This window comes from Parus major, chromosome 4 (assembly GCF_001522545.3).
Source record: "Parus major isolate Abel chromosome 4, Parus_major1.1, whole genome shotgun sequence".
Classification (NCBI taxonomy): domain Eukaryota; kingdom Metazoa; phylum Chordata; class Aves; order Passeriformes; family Paridae; genus Parus; species Parus major.
Genome location: NC_031771.1, coordinates 45,411,612 through 45,430,755, shown reverse-complemented (window position 1 = coordinate 45,430,755; position 19,144 = coordinate 45,411,612). Strand labels below are relative to the sequence as shown.

General features: G+C 40.5%; 1 protein-coding gene across 1 annotated transcript in view; it reads right to left on the bottom strand.

The window, feature by feature from the left end:
- The window catches only part of BEND4 (BEN domain containing 4), a 30,613-nt gene that overhangs the window by 10,707 nt on the left and 762 nt on the right, over positions 1 to 19,144 (bottom strand). The window contains exons 2-3 of the mRNA XM_019006225.1: positions 12,721 to 12,844; positions 10,737 to 11,303 (exon numbers count right to left, since the gene is read on the bottom strand). Coding sequence (XP_018861770.1) covers positions 10,737 to 11,303; positions 12,721 to 12,844 — 691 coding nt within the window. The remainder of the gene's footprint in view (positions 1 to 10,736; positions 11,304 to 12,720; positions 12,845 to 19,144) is intronic.

Genomic DNA, 19,144 nt, shown 5'->3' with positions numbered 1-19,144 from the left:
CTCTGAAATTACTTTTATTTCCTGCCCTCTAGTTTTCAAAGGGTTTTTCCTGAGTTTGAAATTATAATTACTACAAAAACAAATTAGGTCAGCCGTAATAATAATATTAATAATAATAATAAAAAAATAAATCTGTAAACACTGTAAAAATCCCCAACCATACAAAGGAGAAAACATTCCTTGGACCTTAATAATGCACTGATTAGCATGTAAATATGCACAAATGTTTTTCAAACTACAGTCTGATTAAATATACTAAAGAGATTCAATGGCTTGTATACTTTAATTTCTACTCCCTCCCTCCTCCCAAATTTGTTATAAAACTAGGTGTTAGGCAAATTGCTTTATTTCTCCTTGCCCTCGTCCTCCCCTCTTTCCATTCCCATCACTCTCATCCATTTCAGTAGTGGTACCAACATCCTATTCCCTTCTGTTGAGGTGATAGGTTAATTAGGGATGATTCAATTATGGGTCTCTCTTAAGCAGATGCTGCCACATCCCTGATTAACTCTGGAGTATTTTTGAAATACAGCTCTTTTCTCCTGAGCCTGAAACACCATAGGAGAATTAAACAGATATTAATCCAACATTAAAACTGACTTGTGCAAGACTAAATAAGCATAGTTTTTAAGGTACCTTATGACTCTCACATTTTGTATGGGTTGTTTTTCTAAAGTATTTGGATTTAATCATAGCTTCAACTCAAAACCCAGAAGAAATATTTGTGTTCAGTTTTTTTATTACTATTTCTCGGCATTTTATTATTTCTTTACACTTGGAAAAAATGTGGTGTTTTGGGCTTTATCTTAAGCTGGCAATCTGAAAGCAAGCACTGAAATATCTGAGAATGTCTGAAGGTAGGATTTATGGGTATTTTGCCCTCTTTCCTTGGCATTCACACCATACAGCTACTATGGCCCTGTCTAGGCAGACAGGGTGCAGAACAGAATTACTCTGTGCAGAACAGACCCTTTATAGTGGGTTAAGAGGAGTTACATCCAGCAGTCTGCATATGGAAGTCAAGCAAAGTGCCTGATATGATGAATAAATTCCTGTTATTGCACCCCACAGTGAGTTCTCTGTAAAGACAACCCACCAGTGTATTTACCCCTGCTTCTGTTTTTTCACACAGTAAGTAATCTCACTGCAGGCTATCCAGGGATGTGTTTACCTGTGCTCTTCCAAGGGATGGGGCTCAAGCGAGAAGACAACAGGAAATTACTTAACCTGTTGTGTCCCCAGCAGATGAAGTACAGCTCTACTTTAGCACTATGCTGCTGAAAAATGCCTTCTCATTACCAGTGAGAAACATGAAAGTATTAAAAGCTGGCCAATGCTTATTAAAAACTTGTATCCTCATAAAAGCAGCAATGTTTTGAGCACAATGTTGTATGATTATTTTATTGTTGTAGTGGCTGGAGGATGCTGATCATTTCTGACTTTAAAGCCATGACACAGCACTGTTTGCTGTTGGTACAAATAAACTCAGCCTTTCAAACACCAGGTGCTACTTGCAAATCCAGACTTCTTGGGCTGCCATATTAACTGAAGCCTAGAAGAAACCACAAAGAGGGCAGCACGAGGTGGAGAGTCAGAGCTTTGGTTTTGTTGCTGCATCCCTCTTACAGCTCTGCAGATGTTCTCTTTGCTGAGAACTGTCTATCCCAAAGCCTTCAGGAAATGTAACTTTGTAAGGGCCTGGGCATCCCAGCTGGGAAGATGAATAATCAATTAAGTCTACTAGTTTATTTATTTTATCTATCTTTGATGTGGTCTCTACAGAGTTAACAAGATCACAGCCCCAAGGGCTGATATTGTGCATGCTTATGCAGGTATCCACTATCAGGACATCACCAACAGGGATTTGTTCTTACTGTGGTAGTGGGAGAGATACCAACGTTGAGATAACACTTGTTATGATTTAATAGAAAGCCTGTGGGGAAGCAGTAATTTTCCTGCCCATTAGGGAAGAAGTTTCCACAGCCTTTATTTTCTGAAAGTGTCAGCATCTCAGAATGGACACGGGGGATGGCAAAGTAGCCTGGCCAGCAGAGAATGAAAGGGCAAGGTCTTTGCAGGAGATAAAGGGTAAGGAGGAGGAGGGCCTACAGGGAACCTGGTGTGCCAGGGAAGGCTGGTCTGGCTAAGACCTTAACCAGGGCACATGTAGGAGGTTCTAAGTGTTTGCTGTTACCCATCCAAGTTTAAGACTTTGTTGCTATTCTAGGTATTTGTATGTTGTAACAAGTGCTTATTCAGCACAGCTTGTCACAGCTTTCTCTGCAGAGAATCCTAATTTCTAATAAATAGTTGAACAGTGACTGTGGTGGTCACACACTGTGCCAATGACAAAATCTAGGCTATGATCTCTCAGCCTGAGCTGCCACAGAGCACAGTGACTCCCTGGACTAAATCCAGACAGCATCAGTGGATAAAACACAGTAGAGCTCAAGTAGTCATCTCCCAGTGATGCAGTTTCTACCCACAGGAACATAAACTTGAATTCAAGTCTGCATTTTGTTTTCCTTCAAATGGATTTACAGAATTTTTGGAAAAGAAATGGAAAATGCCTGTTACTGTATCATGGCAGTTTTCCCAAATTTCCTGAACACAAATATATTTATATTTTTAAATAATGTTTTGTAATATAATGTAACATGCTAAATATTGGCAATACTCATCAACCAAACTTCTCATCTCACCAAAACTGTAATTTGGCAAGATGTTACCCAGCACTAATGCCATTATTCTGGTTTAACACTCTATTAATTGAAGCTAGCATCAGCTGTGCAATTAGTTTGTCTCAGCTCAGTATCAGGCCAACGAAACCACCATCATCCAGGACATCTCATGTCCTTTAAAAAAAAAAAAATCAGATCCTATTTCCATCTTTCAGCCTTCTTAAGCATCCAAAATATTAGAAAGCATAAAGAAAAATTACGGTCAGAAAAATTATGGTATTGTCTTTTCCATGTTTGGTTTAGCTCCTGAAGCGAGCTGTCCAAACCTCATGGTTTTGAAAACATGACGCCTTGGTAGCAGCTGCTTAGTGCCTCTGGTAGTAAGTTGATGTGTGCTTAGGGATGAAAAGCTGGGGTGCCCAAGCAGCTACTGCTCTCCAGCTGTCCCAGCACTGGGAGGCAGTTGAGACAGGCAGCTGAGGCTGCAGCCCCACATGAAGCTGACGATGAACATGTGATAACACCCAGAGTTACAATGGAAATAGAAAACATTTCTACTGGCTTACCATCATCATTATATTTGTGTGACTCCATCATGCTACCCTTCACAAGTACCAGAACAGAAATGCTCAATGAGCAGTTCCGTATTACTGATAAAATATATTTCCATCTGATAATGGTCCAATCCTGTTACTAGGATGTCATATTTTTCCTTTATTTTGCCAGAGAAAGGAAGCCTTCTCTAGACAAATGCTCCAGATTTAATTTTAATTATTAATTTGCCACTGATCCCAACTTCTGCTTTTTACACAACACCATGAACTTCCCCTCTGATTTGTTTGTTATGTTTCTAACTGTTCTTTTACTTTCCCTCTGAACTGGTTGGTTTTGTAACCAACATTAAACTTTTCATCCTAGATAGTCTTTTGGGGCCTTCAGTAACATGCCTTTAATGTCTCCCTACTATCACCCACTCTAGTTTTTTCTTCTTTTTAAACCTTCGCCTCTAATAATCATTTCCAAAGTTTTATGAAGAGCCAAGAACATATCTATTATTGGTTTGAGCTGGGTTTTTGCTCATTATAAATGTTACTGGGACACAATCACTTACACTGGTATCTGTCAAAATGAGAACTCTCATTTATCCTCCCAAAAATGCAGCCTCCAGAGTAAAATATTCCAGGGCTGTTTATATTGCCAAGGCACAGCTCTGTGAAGAGATTCTTGGGCTTTCTGTAAATAAGACACATCTCCAAGGTAAATAAAGTGTATCTCCAACCTCTCTTGCAGCATCAGACAGTCCCAGTGAGAAGGGATGGCTCACCCCCAATGTGACTGCGTGTCTCTCTGCAGTGGCCTCACCCCATAAACAGACAATAAGAAATCTGGTTATTCTGTTCATTAATAAGATTTTGTGCTCTGTAGCTGCCACTGGCTAGTATTCATTCCTCCTGGTGCTCTGCAGAAGATGAATCCCTTAGCACTCAAGACCATTTACCTCTGACTCACCAGTGAGGAGGAGAACTGGGAAGGGTGTACATCTCCATCCACCCCACTCAGGCCAGCAGCTGTCAGCTAAGACAGGCTCAGCACTGCACTGTGTCCTCCTTCACTTGACCTTGAGCAATGCTTCTCTCAGAGTTCATTGCAGGCCATTTCTAAATTGATGCTCGACTGTCAAAAAGATCTAACAAATGATAGGGAACATGCTGACGAGCCACAGGGCTGTGTGAATTTCTTATAACATCAATGGAGATGCCTTTGCTGCCTGAGATTTGGACAAGTGTGCACAGCTTGGATTATTTTAGCTCATATGGTCTTTTTATTTCTATAGTCAGCTGAAAGCCAGCAAAAGCTGCATGGATGGTCCACGAAGGCAAGTTGTTTGGGGTGTGATGAGCTGGAAAAACAGCAAGGGGCAAGGAGAGATGTGGGTTACGATCTGTGGAGGAACTGATCTCAGTGCTCAAGAGCCTACAAATAGGGATATTTGTGACTGGATGGTGAAATAAAACCAGTACCCATTTGTAGTGAAAGGATACAGCAGAAATCAAAAGAATTGACATTATATGTAGGAGGCTGTTAAAGATTTCCTAACGTGACCCACATGCCAGCTGAAAACAGGGACTAGAGAAAAATTCAAGCAAATATCCCATTACTTTAAAAATCCCTCTCAGCTGTGTTTTCCAGGCAAATAATTTAATTTCTATAAATATGCATCTGAAAAGCCATTGCACTTTAAATTTTCTTTTGCAATAGATTTCTTCCAGAAAAAAGAATGTTCCCCTCCCATACACCCCTGGGATGTACACCTCTGCATAAACAGATTAAAAGAGATAAAACAAGGCAGCTGTGCATCTCATTTAAGTGATGCTGCCACATGCTCCTGTGGCTTTTATTTTTGCCTGTGCTCTCTCACTTTCCTTCTGCTCATTAGAAGGAGCCTCTTCTTGTGATCCTGTTCAGCAGTGAAGTCTTTGCTTTGGAAGGGACATCCTCTGTAAATTCCTCTACTGCACATTTCTACTGGTAACTAGCAGGGAAACCAAAAAGTGCCCTGTGAGAAGGGACAGCAGTTTGTGCCACTAAAAACCAAATGTTTACTTGCAAAGGCCAAACCAAAGTTGAGACCTGGGAGTTCATCCTTAACAAGCTGAACTTCAGCTCCCCACAGAACTCCCAAATTCTTGTGGGTTTGTATCCAGAAACGCAGAGAAAACAGATAAAGCAAGCCCTGGTCTGCTGCAATTACATGTTTCACTAAGTTTTGTACTCAGGTTGGTTTAGCAAAGTAAGCTGTCACCCCCAGCAGCAAGCAAAGCCGTGCTACAAGTTCAAAGGAGTTCTTGTGCCAAACACTGAGTGACCGTGCTCGAGGCTCTCTCTTCTCACAGCAACTTCACACTTTGAAGATGAACAGCAGAACAAGGCCACAGATCAGACCAAAACATCCAGAACATCAAGGGAAACCAAAGAAGTGGTTAAATGTGAACATCAAGAAAAAGGACAAAAAAAAAAGGACATGAAAAAGTGTTCATCATAACCCTTGATGGCTGCTTTATCTACACTGTGGCTGTGGTAGGCTCTTTGGAAACATGAGGCTCTGAAAGTATAAAGGAGACAGGATTTGCAGGGAAAAGTAGTATCTTTTATTAGATCATCCAATAGTCAGGAAGAAGAGTGAAGCTTTGGGCATACAAAACCTCCTGGAAAACTTGTCTGACTTTTTCAATTACATTGATATTAACTCTACCTGCAATCTCACTTTGCTTTGGCTGCTTCCAGCCACCATGAATGCAGTCTCTATGGGTGACCAGGACTCGACATTTGAGGGGGTTTTCCTTCCCCATCCCTCTGCTATTTGCTGGAGTATTTTTTGCTGCTGGGCTAATAAAGTAAGAATAATCATTGTATTTATCACACACGGCTCCATTTACTTACTAATTTATACCTTTTCGCTACTTTCAGACAGGTTTATCCAAAACCACACAGCAAAGCTGGGAGCACCAAGAGGCAAACCCTAACTCATGATTACAGACCTTTGCTTTAATCAAATATTATTTAGATTTATTTTCTGGAAATATTTTCTCCCATTCAGGTAAAAAAAGTGTGAGAAAATCATGCTGATAATAATGAAGAACTGTTTAATATCCTCATGGTTGAAATCCACATCTTGTATGCAGCTCCACAAATACGCCTTTAAATTCACTACTGGGAAAGTATCACAGCCACAGTAATTTCTATACAGAGAAAATTAACTAGGAGACACTTTTCTCCTCATGTGGATGGATTACTTTGTTTTGTTCTTAATGATCTCAAAACCTTAAAGAGCCAATGGTAAGTTTGCCAAACTCCTCCCAGGAATTACCTAAACTTTAATTATTTTTCAAAAGAAGACAAGGTAACACACTGAATGAAAATCTTCCTCTTATATTCAGTTGAGCTGAAAACTGAAAATGTTTGGTTAATATTTTGCACTAAAAAAAATAAGTATTGGGGAGACTGGACAAGTTGAAAGAAGTTGCGCTGCTTTAAACCCCAAGCACTGACATACAAATTTTTCTTCTGGAACAATTAAGATTTCACACAAATTTAAGTATTGTTTCAGTCAAATCAAATGGGGTTTTTTTGAGAAGAAGACATCTACCCATCCAGCAACCAAAATATATGGGATATTTTATCCATGTAATCATTTCTCTCCAGTGGTGATCTGCCAAAGAGTGATACTAGGCTGCAGGCAAAAAGATCCCACAGAACTGAAGGGCTTCTACAGCAACAGGGCAGACTCCTGAAAACTGAAATATCTTATTTTCTGTGTCCAAAAGCTACAGGAGAATATGTCTTCTGTAATATTTGTTAAAAAAGAAAAAGAGTGTCACTGCCTTTACATCTGCTGAGAAAACACCCTTTTTCGTGTAGTCTCTTTGTGAGCCCTGCTTTGCAAAGCTAGAGGCAGAGACGTATAGCGACAACTATTTTTAGATCGCAAACTCTCATGGATTTTAAAAGGGCTTTTGCATATGGAAAGTAAAAAAAAGAAATGCAAAGTATTTCAGGAGAAGGATAAAATGATTCATATTATACAGCAGAAGGGAGGGGCTGGTGCTTTTATACCCTGCTGGTAGAGTTGCTAGTGGGAAGCTCAGTGACTGTGGGGAGGGCACTGCCACCGCCCCACAGGGTCCCCTGCCAGCCTCATCCAGCAGCTCTGGACTAGCTCCCCAGGGATGAGAAGAGAAACTACCACATAAAAAAAAATCCTGCTCTTTCAGTGTCTCAGTGGAGACAGGGTGGCAACCTTCACTCTCCTCTAGCTGCCACCTTGGTGGCTTCTCCCCCATGCTCACCACCTTCCCTGGCCCATCGGATGGCCTGCATGAGGTGGGGATGAGCGGGCAGGGAAGAAAGTTTGTGCTTTGAGATTACTTTGATGTGAGAGATGGTGGCAGACAATACTGACACTGCAGAGGGCTTTCTGCCTCTCTCCTGAGGCATGCAACATCTTGATGGGAAAAAAAAAACCCAAAAAAACACAAAAAGGGACAGAGAACCAGCCCCTCTTTACAAACAGAGCTGGGCATTTCAAGTCACAGATAAATTTCTGCCAGTTTTTTCAGAAGTAAAAGCTCACAGGAGGAAAATGAACATTAGAGACAAAAATAATTAGACATTACCTTTAGTTGATTTTTTATTAACTTTGCTTAGTGGTGGCTGTGTGACTGCATGAGCATCTCTGTCCTACCATGTAGCAAAATCTGAGAGAGCTTCTGTGGCTCTTAACACTTCTGCAAACACATGGGTCACTTCAGATCTATTTGGATATGTCACCAGGAAGCAGCAGATCTATCTGATGATGATTTTATGTTGGCAGACAAAGTCCTACCCCCTTGCACATGTTTTATGTTTGTCTGCTTCCCTTCATACACTGTTAATAAGGAGTTTCATGACTCCTGGGGGGTGTAAAATGACTATGATTATGCACATTTATCACTTTTAAAGGGAGATGAAAGCTAAATATGATGACCCAGGTAAATACGTGCTGCTTAACCCAGTACTATTCCTAGCAAAATACAGGCAATCACAACAGGATTCAAATGACAAAGAACTAAGGAACATGAATATAATTAATTCCAGTCAAAATGGTCTAATGGAAAGTAGATCTTGCCAGACTAACCCGATTGTCATTCCTAGATAAGCATATAGATTCGCCTGAAAAATTGGGCTGAGCAGATACCTGAAGGAGTCCTGAAGGACATGTAATCTACTGCCATGAGTTAGTTGATTGCAATAGTAGCAACACTCAACACCAGCAGACTAGACCATACATATATTAGGTACCTGCTACTGACATCTCCAATATTTGTCATTGCAGGAATCATCATTAATGGCCATGTTTCTAGAAAGGCCCAACAAGGACTAACAACACCTTCGATACTATTCAACATTTCTAACCAGTATCACGAAGTTAATTTAAAAACAATTAGAAAAATTCTGGCTGATATGGAAATTGACAAATCAGCAAACAGTGGGCAAGTGGGACAGTCAGAGCAATCTGGAACACTTAGTACATGAACACAGACAAATACAAAGTGTGTACTTCTAGGAAGAAATGTGCACAGAATGAGAAGCTCGGCTGCACAACCCACCAGAGAAACCATGGGTGCGAGCAAAGAGTCTATTCACCTTTGATCAGGCTCACAGGAACATATTGCATGCATTTCCAGTGCCCAGATTTTAAAGAAATTAGCAGAAGGGGAGAAAAAACAAAAAACTGCAAAGAAGGATTCAAGTAATTTCGGGAGTTTCAAACAGTACTGTTTACTTTGTTTATTTAAAATGGAAATTAAATCAGCTTTCAGTCTGTAAGTACCTTCAATCAGAAGAAGTACCAAGACCTATAGAGCACTTCATTTAGTGGAGCAAACCATAAAAGTCAATGGCTAAAAGCTGATTTCAGGTAGTCAGGCAAGGAACAAGGCACATATTTTCACCAGTGTAATTAACACTGGAACCAAATGTCAGGTAAGAGATACAGCCACTGCTCACCAGAGACTGGAGACCTTCTGAGATACCACTTGAGTCAAATACAAGTTATGCATTAGTGAAAGTCAAAAAAATTACTGTGTTCAGCACAGGTGACTGGATGAAAGCTGTCAGTCAGATTACAGACCCTACAGGACCATTTCTGGTCTTACACACCCAAAGGTAAGACTCAACAGGAGTTGTAGTCCACACAATTCCCTTTGTCACGCAGTACCAGATGATGTACTAACCACTGCTGAAATCAGTGAGGGTGCATGAGTTATGGCAACTCTGTATTTTTGGGAGGGGTGAGGAAGTTACTCTAAATTTTGGGTTTTCCTTGCACTGAACAATGCTGCTTATGGGATTTGCCAGTATCCCTATCGACCAATGCACAGAAGAAAAACATGATGTGATATAAATAATGCATAGTGCATCACTGAGAGCTGGGGAGAATTATGAAGACTACTGCTTGCATTTTGCTCAGATTTTGCAACTGCCTCTCTACATGTTGGGGCAGTAGTTGGTTACTGCCTTCTTCCTTTCTGCATAGTTAGCATCTTTGAAGTATTTTCTCTCTTGCAGCTCATACTGTACTATACATGCTTTTCTGCCATTCAGAGATCAATTCAATTAACTTTTCATGGATCTACCCCAAGCACCACAAATTCAGGTAAAAAAGGAGCAGTTCCCTAGTGTTCATACATGACAAAAGCATGTTGTATGCTTCTTTCTTTGCTAAATTCCTATTTCCTTTTAGTACTACTATTTGAGGTGTATTTTTGCCTGTGCTGGAAGTTTAGAATATACAGGTCCAAGACACTTTGTTCTTATCCCATACCACTCTTCAAGTATCTTGGCTCACCTGAACAGTGAGAAGTCCTAGGTCTAAAGACCAAGAAAAGCTTTTCACAGAAGGGGCTTCTATTTGATTTCTTTCTCTCTCCCAATGGCTTCTACCTATTGCTGAACTGGAAAGTTGTTGTTAGGCTTTCATTTTTTTATTTTTTTTTTTTCAGATTTATTTGAAGATGAATGGAAGGAGATGTATTAATGCTTCTCACTAACTAGCAGCAATTTAAGAGAAACTGTTCAAGGTAATAGCCAAAATTATTTCAGGTAAAACTATGGATGTAACTTTGAATAATAGTAACCAAAGTAACCAAAAAAAGTAGCCCCAAAAGGAAATTAGGTTTATAAGCTGCAATGTCACTTACAGAACAAGACAGATAAAGAGTTATGAAACATATGTTTGAAATTAGTATGACAAACCACCTGATATTTGGAATTTGGGATTACAAGTATATCCCCACCTGAACACACCGTAATAATGTAGGACTTAATATTCTTAGAGATGAGTATCAGCAGATAACTTTCCACTGGGCACAGCTATAGAAATTTTGGCTGGAGACAAATTCCAGTGTCTGATCACTATGAATGCAACCTTTAAAAATGACTAGAACTTGAAATAAACTATTACCCACACTATTTTTATCACTGAATGGCAACATTATGTGGCAGGAGATTATTTACCTGGAATGCTCTCCAACTTTCTACGAAGCTCTTCATTTTCTTGTTGCAATGAAATTACCTCCTGCTCTAGCTCTTGACACCGAGGGCAGTAACCTTCTTCCTCTTCCTCCTCTTCCTCCTCTGGAAGTGTAGAAGATGATGGATGACCATGAGATTCCGATGTTGCTGGAGATGTCCATCCACCTAAAGTGTGTACTGGAGAGGCTGAAAGTGGATCCACATCTGCCAAATGGCTAAAATCATTTATTGATGAGGTGTTCTGAGAAGGGAAGCTCCCAGAAAGCAAATAGTTCTGAAGGGAATCAGTAAAAACTCTCAGAAAGGCTGAGGTTTGTTGTTTCTTTTGCATATACTGCATCTCTATGTCTAAAATGTCTGATGTCTGACTATGGACCATTTTCCCGAGCTGACATTGCTCTTGTCTTTCACTATAATTTGGGTTTTCCTGCTTTATACAAGAAATCATGGACTGAGAGTGATTGTTGTCCAGTAGTTTTCCACCACAATTTAAGAGACTTAGAACCCGGCTGCATTGTTGAGCAAAGGCATCCAGAATCATTCGACTCTCTGCAACAAAAGAAAAGATGAATCACAGAAACCTAATGCAAAAGGTTATGCCAGGCAGTAGCAGCTAGATGAATGTACACAACTGTTTACAGTAGCATGCATTTTATTTCTGAACATATTAAAATGATGGCTTCTGCTTTAATACTTCTGCAACACTGTGATTTAAAACAATCCTGACTCTGTTTCTATTTTGAGAGTGCCCTTGTGCCCTTGCTGTTAATCAGAAATGCAATGTGATGATAGACACAGCTTACTAACATCTTTCAGAGGGATTAAGTGAGGAAAATGGGGAAGAAATACAAATTACATCCAATTTGCTACAAGTTCAAGTAAGTACTGCCCTGAAAGTAATTTGAAGCTGCTGGAGGGCATTATCTGTACATCTCTGTAGGACTTTGCACCATACCTTTGTCCTATGCCCAGTTCCTCTCCTGCAAGGCTTCCAAGCTTTGTTTTTTCTCCTTTTTGTCTCTGATGCACTTGTTTGACATTGGGCACAGAAAGTTCCACACAACTGACCCTCAATTCTATGGAATTTGCTTCTGTTCCTTTTGCTCTAGGTTCCAGATGTGTCCAGGAACTACTCAGAGTGATAAGCAGAAACCCCTCTTCTTAAATCAAGCAAAGGCATCCTACAGGTTTGTGGGCAGGCCAGTGTGGCACAGTGGAGAGCAGAGTTCAAGATGCTCTGCATACAATCAGGAAACTCTGCATTGGGTTGTGCAGCAGCTTCTGGAGACAGCAGCTCAGCTCTGGAAGTAGGATAGGGATGCCGTGCTGCACCTAGTCAGCTTTGCCTCTCATGACAGGAGGTGTCATGTCTCAGGGAACAAGAGCAGCTACAAGCTGAACCTCCAGAGTGGGATGGCTCATTTCTGCAATGTCTACACATATACCTCAAGCTGCTAGAATACTTCCAGGACCCAGACAGAAAATAACCAAGATATTTATGACACAACTTGTTAGGCTCCCCAGTAAAAATAGTGCCTTTTACATTTTTTTTTACCTTATTCAAAGCTAATTTCCTCTAGGTATCTAAACAGATGTAACTAACATTTTGCATAAGAAAAAAAGACTGGTGGGTTAAAGCGCTGCCAATTTTGGAGAGCACTTCTCAGGCAGGCTTGACTTTTAGAAAGTGACAAACACATTTACTTTTGAAAAGGCAACCTGCTACAGATACATGAGACTAAGCACCCCAAACCCTCATTTAGTGCAACTTCATCAGTAGCCTCATCACACCCATAATACATAAAGAACAGAAGTGTTCAGAATTCAGGCCTTTAAGAGGTGGCACTTTTCACAGCATTTCTTTAAGATCCAGAAGATACACTGTCTGGTGGAAAATGTACTTCACACTGAGGCCAGTACAGCTGGCCTGAAGAATATTTGAAACAACACTAATTTGCATTTGTACCATCCTCCAGATCTCTGTGAGGAGGGCAGGGCTGAAGCAGCATACAAATACTTCCAGTCTCAAATGCAGCCAGAGGAGACCTCCCTGGCACAAAATTAGTGGATATGGCCTCCTGAGGACTGAACTGAAAGAACAGGAACCTGAGGTGGGCAGAACAAGCCCCAGCCCAGTGCTGGGTCATGAGGCTGCCTGGGGCCATGCAGGGTTTGCCCAGGGACTCCATGGGAAGAACTGCAGTGGCCCTAAGACCACTTCAAGTATCCTCACCATCACACTCCTGTAGAAGAGTTCAGACTAATGAGGGCAGATGTCTACAACACATCTTTGATCCAAAGCATTATGCAATACCCTCTGTCCACACTATGAACTCCACAGGGCAGAAATGCACAGGCACTGAGCCCCCTTTGCAAGTGGGTGCCCATGAGGTGCCAGGTGCTTCTCTTTTTCTACACTAACCTGAGGCCAGATGTCTTTAACCCTTACAATCAATGCAACTGCAAAACAACACAGCAGATGTAATATGAATTAAAAGAACAGAATCCTAGTGACATGGCAGCTTTAAGATAGATAAACCAAAATGAAATCAGGAAATTCAAGCATCACTAACAACACCAAGCAAGATGTGCTTTCTTTGCCTTATTTCCTTCCACATTTCCCCTTTAAAATTATTACAAGATGATATTGACTGGAACTTTGCAATTCTACTACAGAATGGCTTTTCATTCATTTTAATCCTATAATCTGATTCCAGACCTGAAGTCATCTATACTGTTTGTATTTTAATCATTATTGTCCCTGCTCACAAAACAGTTACGTATTCTTTGCATATCCTTGTTGCATGGGGACAAGATATGAATGAAACAACTAAAAAGGGATTAGACTATTATAAGAGATGTTACTCTAATATTATGGTTTATTCTAAAAACAGCAAAACGTAACCTGACATTCAAATTACTAGCTTTGAAGAATACCAAAATACACATTAACACCAGTAAAGATTAAACTAATTATTAGTTTTGTTCTAAAATTTAATGCACTAGGCACATTCACTGTGATAGTGGCTTAAAATGTAACTGAAATTTTATCCAGAAATGACATTATTGATTTAATCTTCAGTATCAGTTCTACTACAAAGACACAATAACAGCAATTACTGGGGTTTTTTTTAACTTCAACCCATACTCAAAGACATAAAAATGAGCCATGACAAACTAGGGCTTGTTTGAAAGGCTAACCCAGAGATGCACAAATGCTTTCTTTCTGGGGGCTGCTGGACAGCAATAGTGAGGGATGCTCTCAGCACATATTCTGGAAATATGTCTCTGTGCTGAGGTAGGTTCTGATTTGAAGAGACTTCTACACCAGTAATGGTGCACACACCCACAGTCTGATCAACCCTAAATGAGAATGATAGCTACAGTTCTTTCTTATGATGGAGAGAAAAATAAAAACAAATGGTGCCCATTTAGCATATACTGTAGAAATTGGGATTTCAGCTTTTACAGACTGACTATAATTAGAAATGCAAGCACTGTGCAATGTCTAATCACTTAAGAAATGACAAAAAGTTGTTTTTATGTGATTACTACTAAATAAACACCAATCTATGATTCTTAATAGATTTAATATAATGTATGTATTTTCTATAAAAGTAGGATCCTATTGAAATCACTGCACTGGACTAAAACAGTGTAAGCAGTTTATTAAAGTCTTATTGTGATATGCCTTTTCCCTATTACCTTGCTCACCAACCATGTAATTCTAATGTCTCAGACCCCAGAGTCTTTAGTCTTACAGAACTTCTATCGACTTTAACTAGACATTTGCCTGGAGGTGGACTTGCTGGATAAGACCCATAAAGTGCTAAGAGAACGGGATTAAATTGCTAAAAACATAAGTATTCCTAACTAGATTGTTTGAGACCGCAAGCAACCAGAAGATACTATCATATGGCAAATCGGGTACCAGCTCCCAGACACAGCATTCATCTTCACATCTTTTTCTCACTGGACTAGGGGAAGTTCTTAACTATTCAACTGCCAGAATGAAAACAGGGTTTAGTATGAGCGAAGATCTGAAGCTGAATCTGATAACCTATACTAATGCATCAGAAAAGATGTCTGGAAAATTTGGCAGGTATAACTTCAGCTTTTCCACACCTAAGGATCTTTTCAATACTTAGATCAGACAGCTTTATTAATAAGCATTGTGTTGGGTCTCAGTGGCTCTGGATTCAGGTTGTGGCTTTTCCATAGTTTCCTTTGTATTCTTGGGAAGCTGGTTTAAAAAGTCATCTTTATAAGTACTGAGTGGGTCTGAATACCATACATTCTCCCCTGCAGGGAATGTATTCATTGGTATTTAATTTTCAGCAAGATTGTGACGTTCAGGTTCCTTAGCAATTTCAATCATCTCACTCTTCACCTTGCAGTGATTCAGCCCTCTCACCTGATTATTTGTATTTCTTGATTTGTTTATGATAATATTTTTTTTAATTGAGATCCTGGGGCAGCAACCTTCAACCCCTCAAAAACTGGCCTTTATCTGAGCATAGAGACTTGGTCATTACATATGACCATTGCTGTAAATATCTGTGCTTAGGTCACAAAATTGAGAGCATATGACACCTCCTATGACCATGCATTGTTTTCTTGGACATTTTGCATGAAGATCATTGAGACAGTCCAGTGGATTAAGACTACAAGTGTCTGGCCATTTCAGTACTCATCTGAGAGAGCTACTTCCAGATGAAGGCTCACAGTTCCTATGGAAGGGTCAAAACACTGATCTTCACCTTTGCTGTTCACAGAACAACCTGTTTTTCTGTCTGGGCAGAACAGAACTTTATAAACTGGTAGTTTCAAACATGCCATGGTTTTGGCATTGCTAACAGGTGTTACCAGCTCTGCTCTTCTTCCTCTGCTTTCCATGAAGGCCCACCCTAAATTTTAAGCTACACTGCAAGGTCTACATCACGCTTTCTTATGGAAAAGGACTTTGGTAGATTATGCTACTGTCCAATGCACATACTACCAAAGACAGAGATACACATTATTTTCATACTAGGAAAATAATCTGGATAGATTAATAAATAATTGAAAGAAGAAAATGGGTATCTGCTGGTGCTTTGAATGAATCCATCCATGTGGCTCACAACAGCAGCAGCAGTCAGAGTAACCTCTAGAGGAGAGAGAAGGATTGTGTTGCAGTGCAGCTTCACATTTCTCATTTTAAGATGACATTTCTCATACAGGATCTTTCCCCACATGATGAGATCTCAAGCTAGATTTTTCTTCACCATGGCACTGGGTAGAGAATCCCTGCTATTCCTCCTTTCTCTAGCCCCTCTTCCTGCAATTCTGCTGGAGTCTGGAGGTGAGAGTGGTCTCTTAAGAGAGCACCTGAGGGAAAATCTGGTTAGTCTTGCAACGAGTTCTAAACATTAGCAAAAACTGCAAAAATATGGAAGCATTTTTAGTTGTGACTGTGTTTGAGGTGCTAACTTTTCAAAAGCAAACTTGGAGCTGTGAATCTCAAGGGGCCAGCAATGTCATGCCTGAAGTTTAAGAATCAACTGCATTAAGTGTTTAAGTTGCTGGCAGAGAGTTAAGCATTCCAGCAGTGGTGTTTTACTAGCTATCTCCTCACTGTTGCCTGCACAAGTGAGAAGGAATCAGCAAAAAGGGGTATCTCTGAAACTGAACTTAGGAAGTGGATGTTCCTACAAAACTGCCCTACAGCACTCCACTTACTTTATTCACCTGAGAAGTGCTGAGGATAAACTAAGTGGGAAAACTGTACACATCATGGATGTGACTGCCTTGTGGAGAATGCACAAGCAGCTGAACACCTACTAAGGGGATGATCTGTTCCTCCCTACAACACTTGAGATGAACCTCTGGCTAAGAGGTGTTCTGGCTCTGTTCCCCTTGCTACTGTGGGGAGCCCAGAGACCCCACAGGTACTGGCCAAAGTACAGTGCATGGAGAACATGCAAATGCTCTCCCTCTCCAGGGGCAAAACCCCAACTCTGGTTCCCCAGAGGCAGCCTGTGCTATTAAACTGGCTCACACATTAGTTAAGAGAATTTCAAGCCTCTGGACAATGGGGCTTCTCCACATACATACAGCACTGCAGTCCCAGCTAGCTTCCTGCTCACCTTAGCAGTGCTACAGCTCCCAAGAACAAAGTACATGGTGTTAATCCATCACCAAGCAGGAAGGATGGGCATATAGCTCAGCAAAACATCCCTACCTCTGGGATTAAAATACCCAGGAGATCTAAACCTTGCTTATTGTTTGGTTTTTTTTGTGTGGGGTTTTTTTTTTTATTATTTTTTTTTATTGTCACAGAACGTTTTGGGTTGGAAGGGACCTTAAAGGTCATCTAGTTCCAAAGCCTTTGCTGTAGGCATATCTTCCACTATATCTTCCACTAGACCAGGTGGAAGACCCCTTCCAAAGACCCATCCAACCTGGCCTTAAACACTGCCAGGGATGGGGCAGCCACAGCTTCTCAGGGTAACCTGTTTCAGTGGCTCATCATCCTCACAGTAAAAAGAAATTTCTGCATATCCTAAATTTGCCATTGTTCCGTTTGAACATATTACTCCTTGTCCTGTTGCTTCAGTTCCTCTTGAAGAGTCCCTCTACAGCTTCCTTGTGGGCCCTCCTAAGACCTATGAGGTCTCCACGCAGCCTTCTCTTATCCAGGCTGAATTTCATAGTTTCCCCACTTTCTCAGCCTGTCTTCATAGGAAGGTGCTCCAGTCCCCTTACCAACTTCGTGGGCCACCGCTGGTGACAACTTTCAGCCTCCAGTAACAACTTGTGCAAAATACCACTTGTACACACTGTAGCAAGTTTCTGGTTTGTTTTCTCCTGCTCTGTTTCTCTTGGCACTTTTACCTGAGAAAGGCTAAGTTGGGACCCATACAGTTACATAAAGTAAAGCCTGAATGAGCAGTTGAAGGAACAGGGACTTCGGAGAACTTTGGTGCATGAATGGCAGTTCCTTCACTATCTCTCTATCAGAACTAAACCAAGACAAGCTCCAAAACCTGCTCTAGTGCCTGGTTAGCACAATGTACTCAGGGAAAGAAAGTCCAAACTTCTGCTCATCAAAGCCCAGAGAGCTTTGCTGTGAATATGGCCTCATATATCATCTGACCAGATAGCTGAATGTTTTCCACGGCGTAATCTGCTTCTGTAAAGAAATGTAGGTGTCACATTTATCATAAGTGTTTTGATTGTGGGCCAAAAAGAATAGTTAAATACCACCATTTAAGCATTTCATATAAGAAGCAATTTCATGAGGAAAGATGACCTTCTGCCACGGATCACGGAACTATGCCCCAGAGATGTGAATTCTCTGGCTAATCTATTCAAGTGTTAAACTTTTTTGGTAAAGTACTTGAATTTTTTGTAACAAGACATGATAAATTCATCCAGAACAAGGCTACTTCTAAGCCAAAACAGGCATTAAAACATAGCCATATATCCTATTAACTAGCATATCTCCCAGTTTAGTAAGGAAATGTCATCACATTTGTTACAAAGGCAAACAGCAACATACCAAAACAGGATCCAATTTTTCTAAATAAATAAATCAATGATGTGTCAAAAATTAACAGATGAGTTAATATACCCGATGTTATCAAAACCAGATGGTGCTTCATAATATTCATCCTGTTCAGTCAAACCCTGAATATATTCTGGACCATCAGTATATAAAATAGGATGCTGCTATTTGTGATGGCAAACAAAAGCAATCATGCCTGCCAAGCACATACTATAACAGGCAGCATTTCAGCTCTGCTAGACAGAAAGTAATTAGAATGCTTTTAATGTCCAAAAGAATGATGCTGATAGGCTGCCACAGATGTGTAGATTTATGAATATTTATATGGTGGTTTATAGCTGACACTTTTATCAGTTGAAGAAGATAAAATATCTGCCTGACTCAAAAGCTTGACAGTCAGGTTAATAAAATCTCATTAAAGAGAATGACCTATGCAATTATATAGGATTTATTGTAATTCATTTTTGATTGTACTCTGCTTAAAGATGCAATTTCCCATTTCCTGATGCCAAATTTAGGTTGCATATCAAGATCTACGTGGTTTTTAACTCCAAGCCATCACTAGAGGAAAGATATGCGTTCAGCATCTCGGTATCTTACACCTTTAAAGAAAAAAAATAAAAAATAATTTGATCTCCTGTTTGTCACTGCATCTTATGAAAACGGTGCAGGCAAGCAGCCGATCTATTTTCTTCCTGTTAAAATCACCACCTCTCTATCAGCAGCCTCTCCATTACCAGCAGCTCCTCCGGTAGCCGGCCCCAGCCTGCCGCCCTCCCCGGCGGAGCGGAGCCGAGCGGAGCGGGGCCGAGCGGAGCGGAGCGGCCGGCCCGGGGCTCCCCCC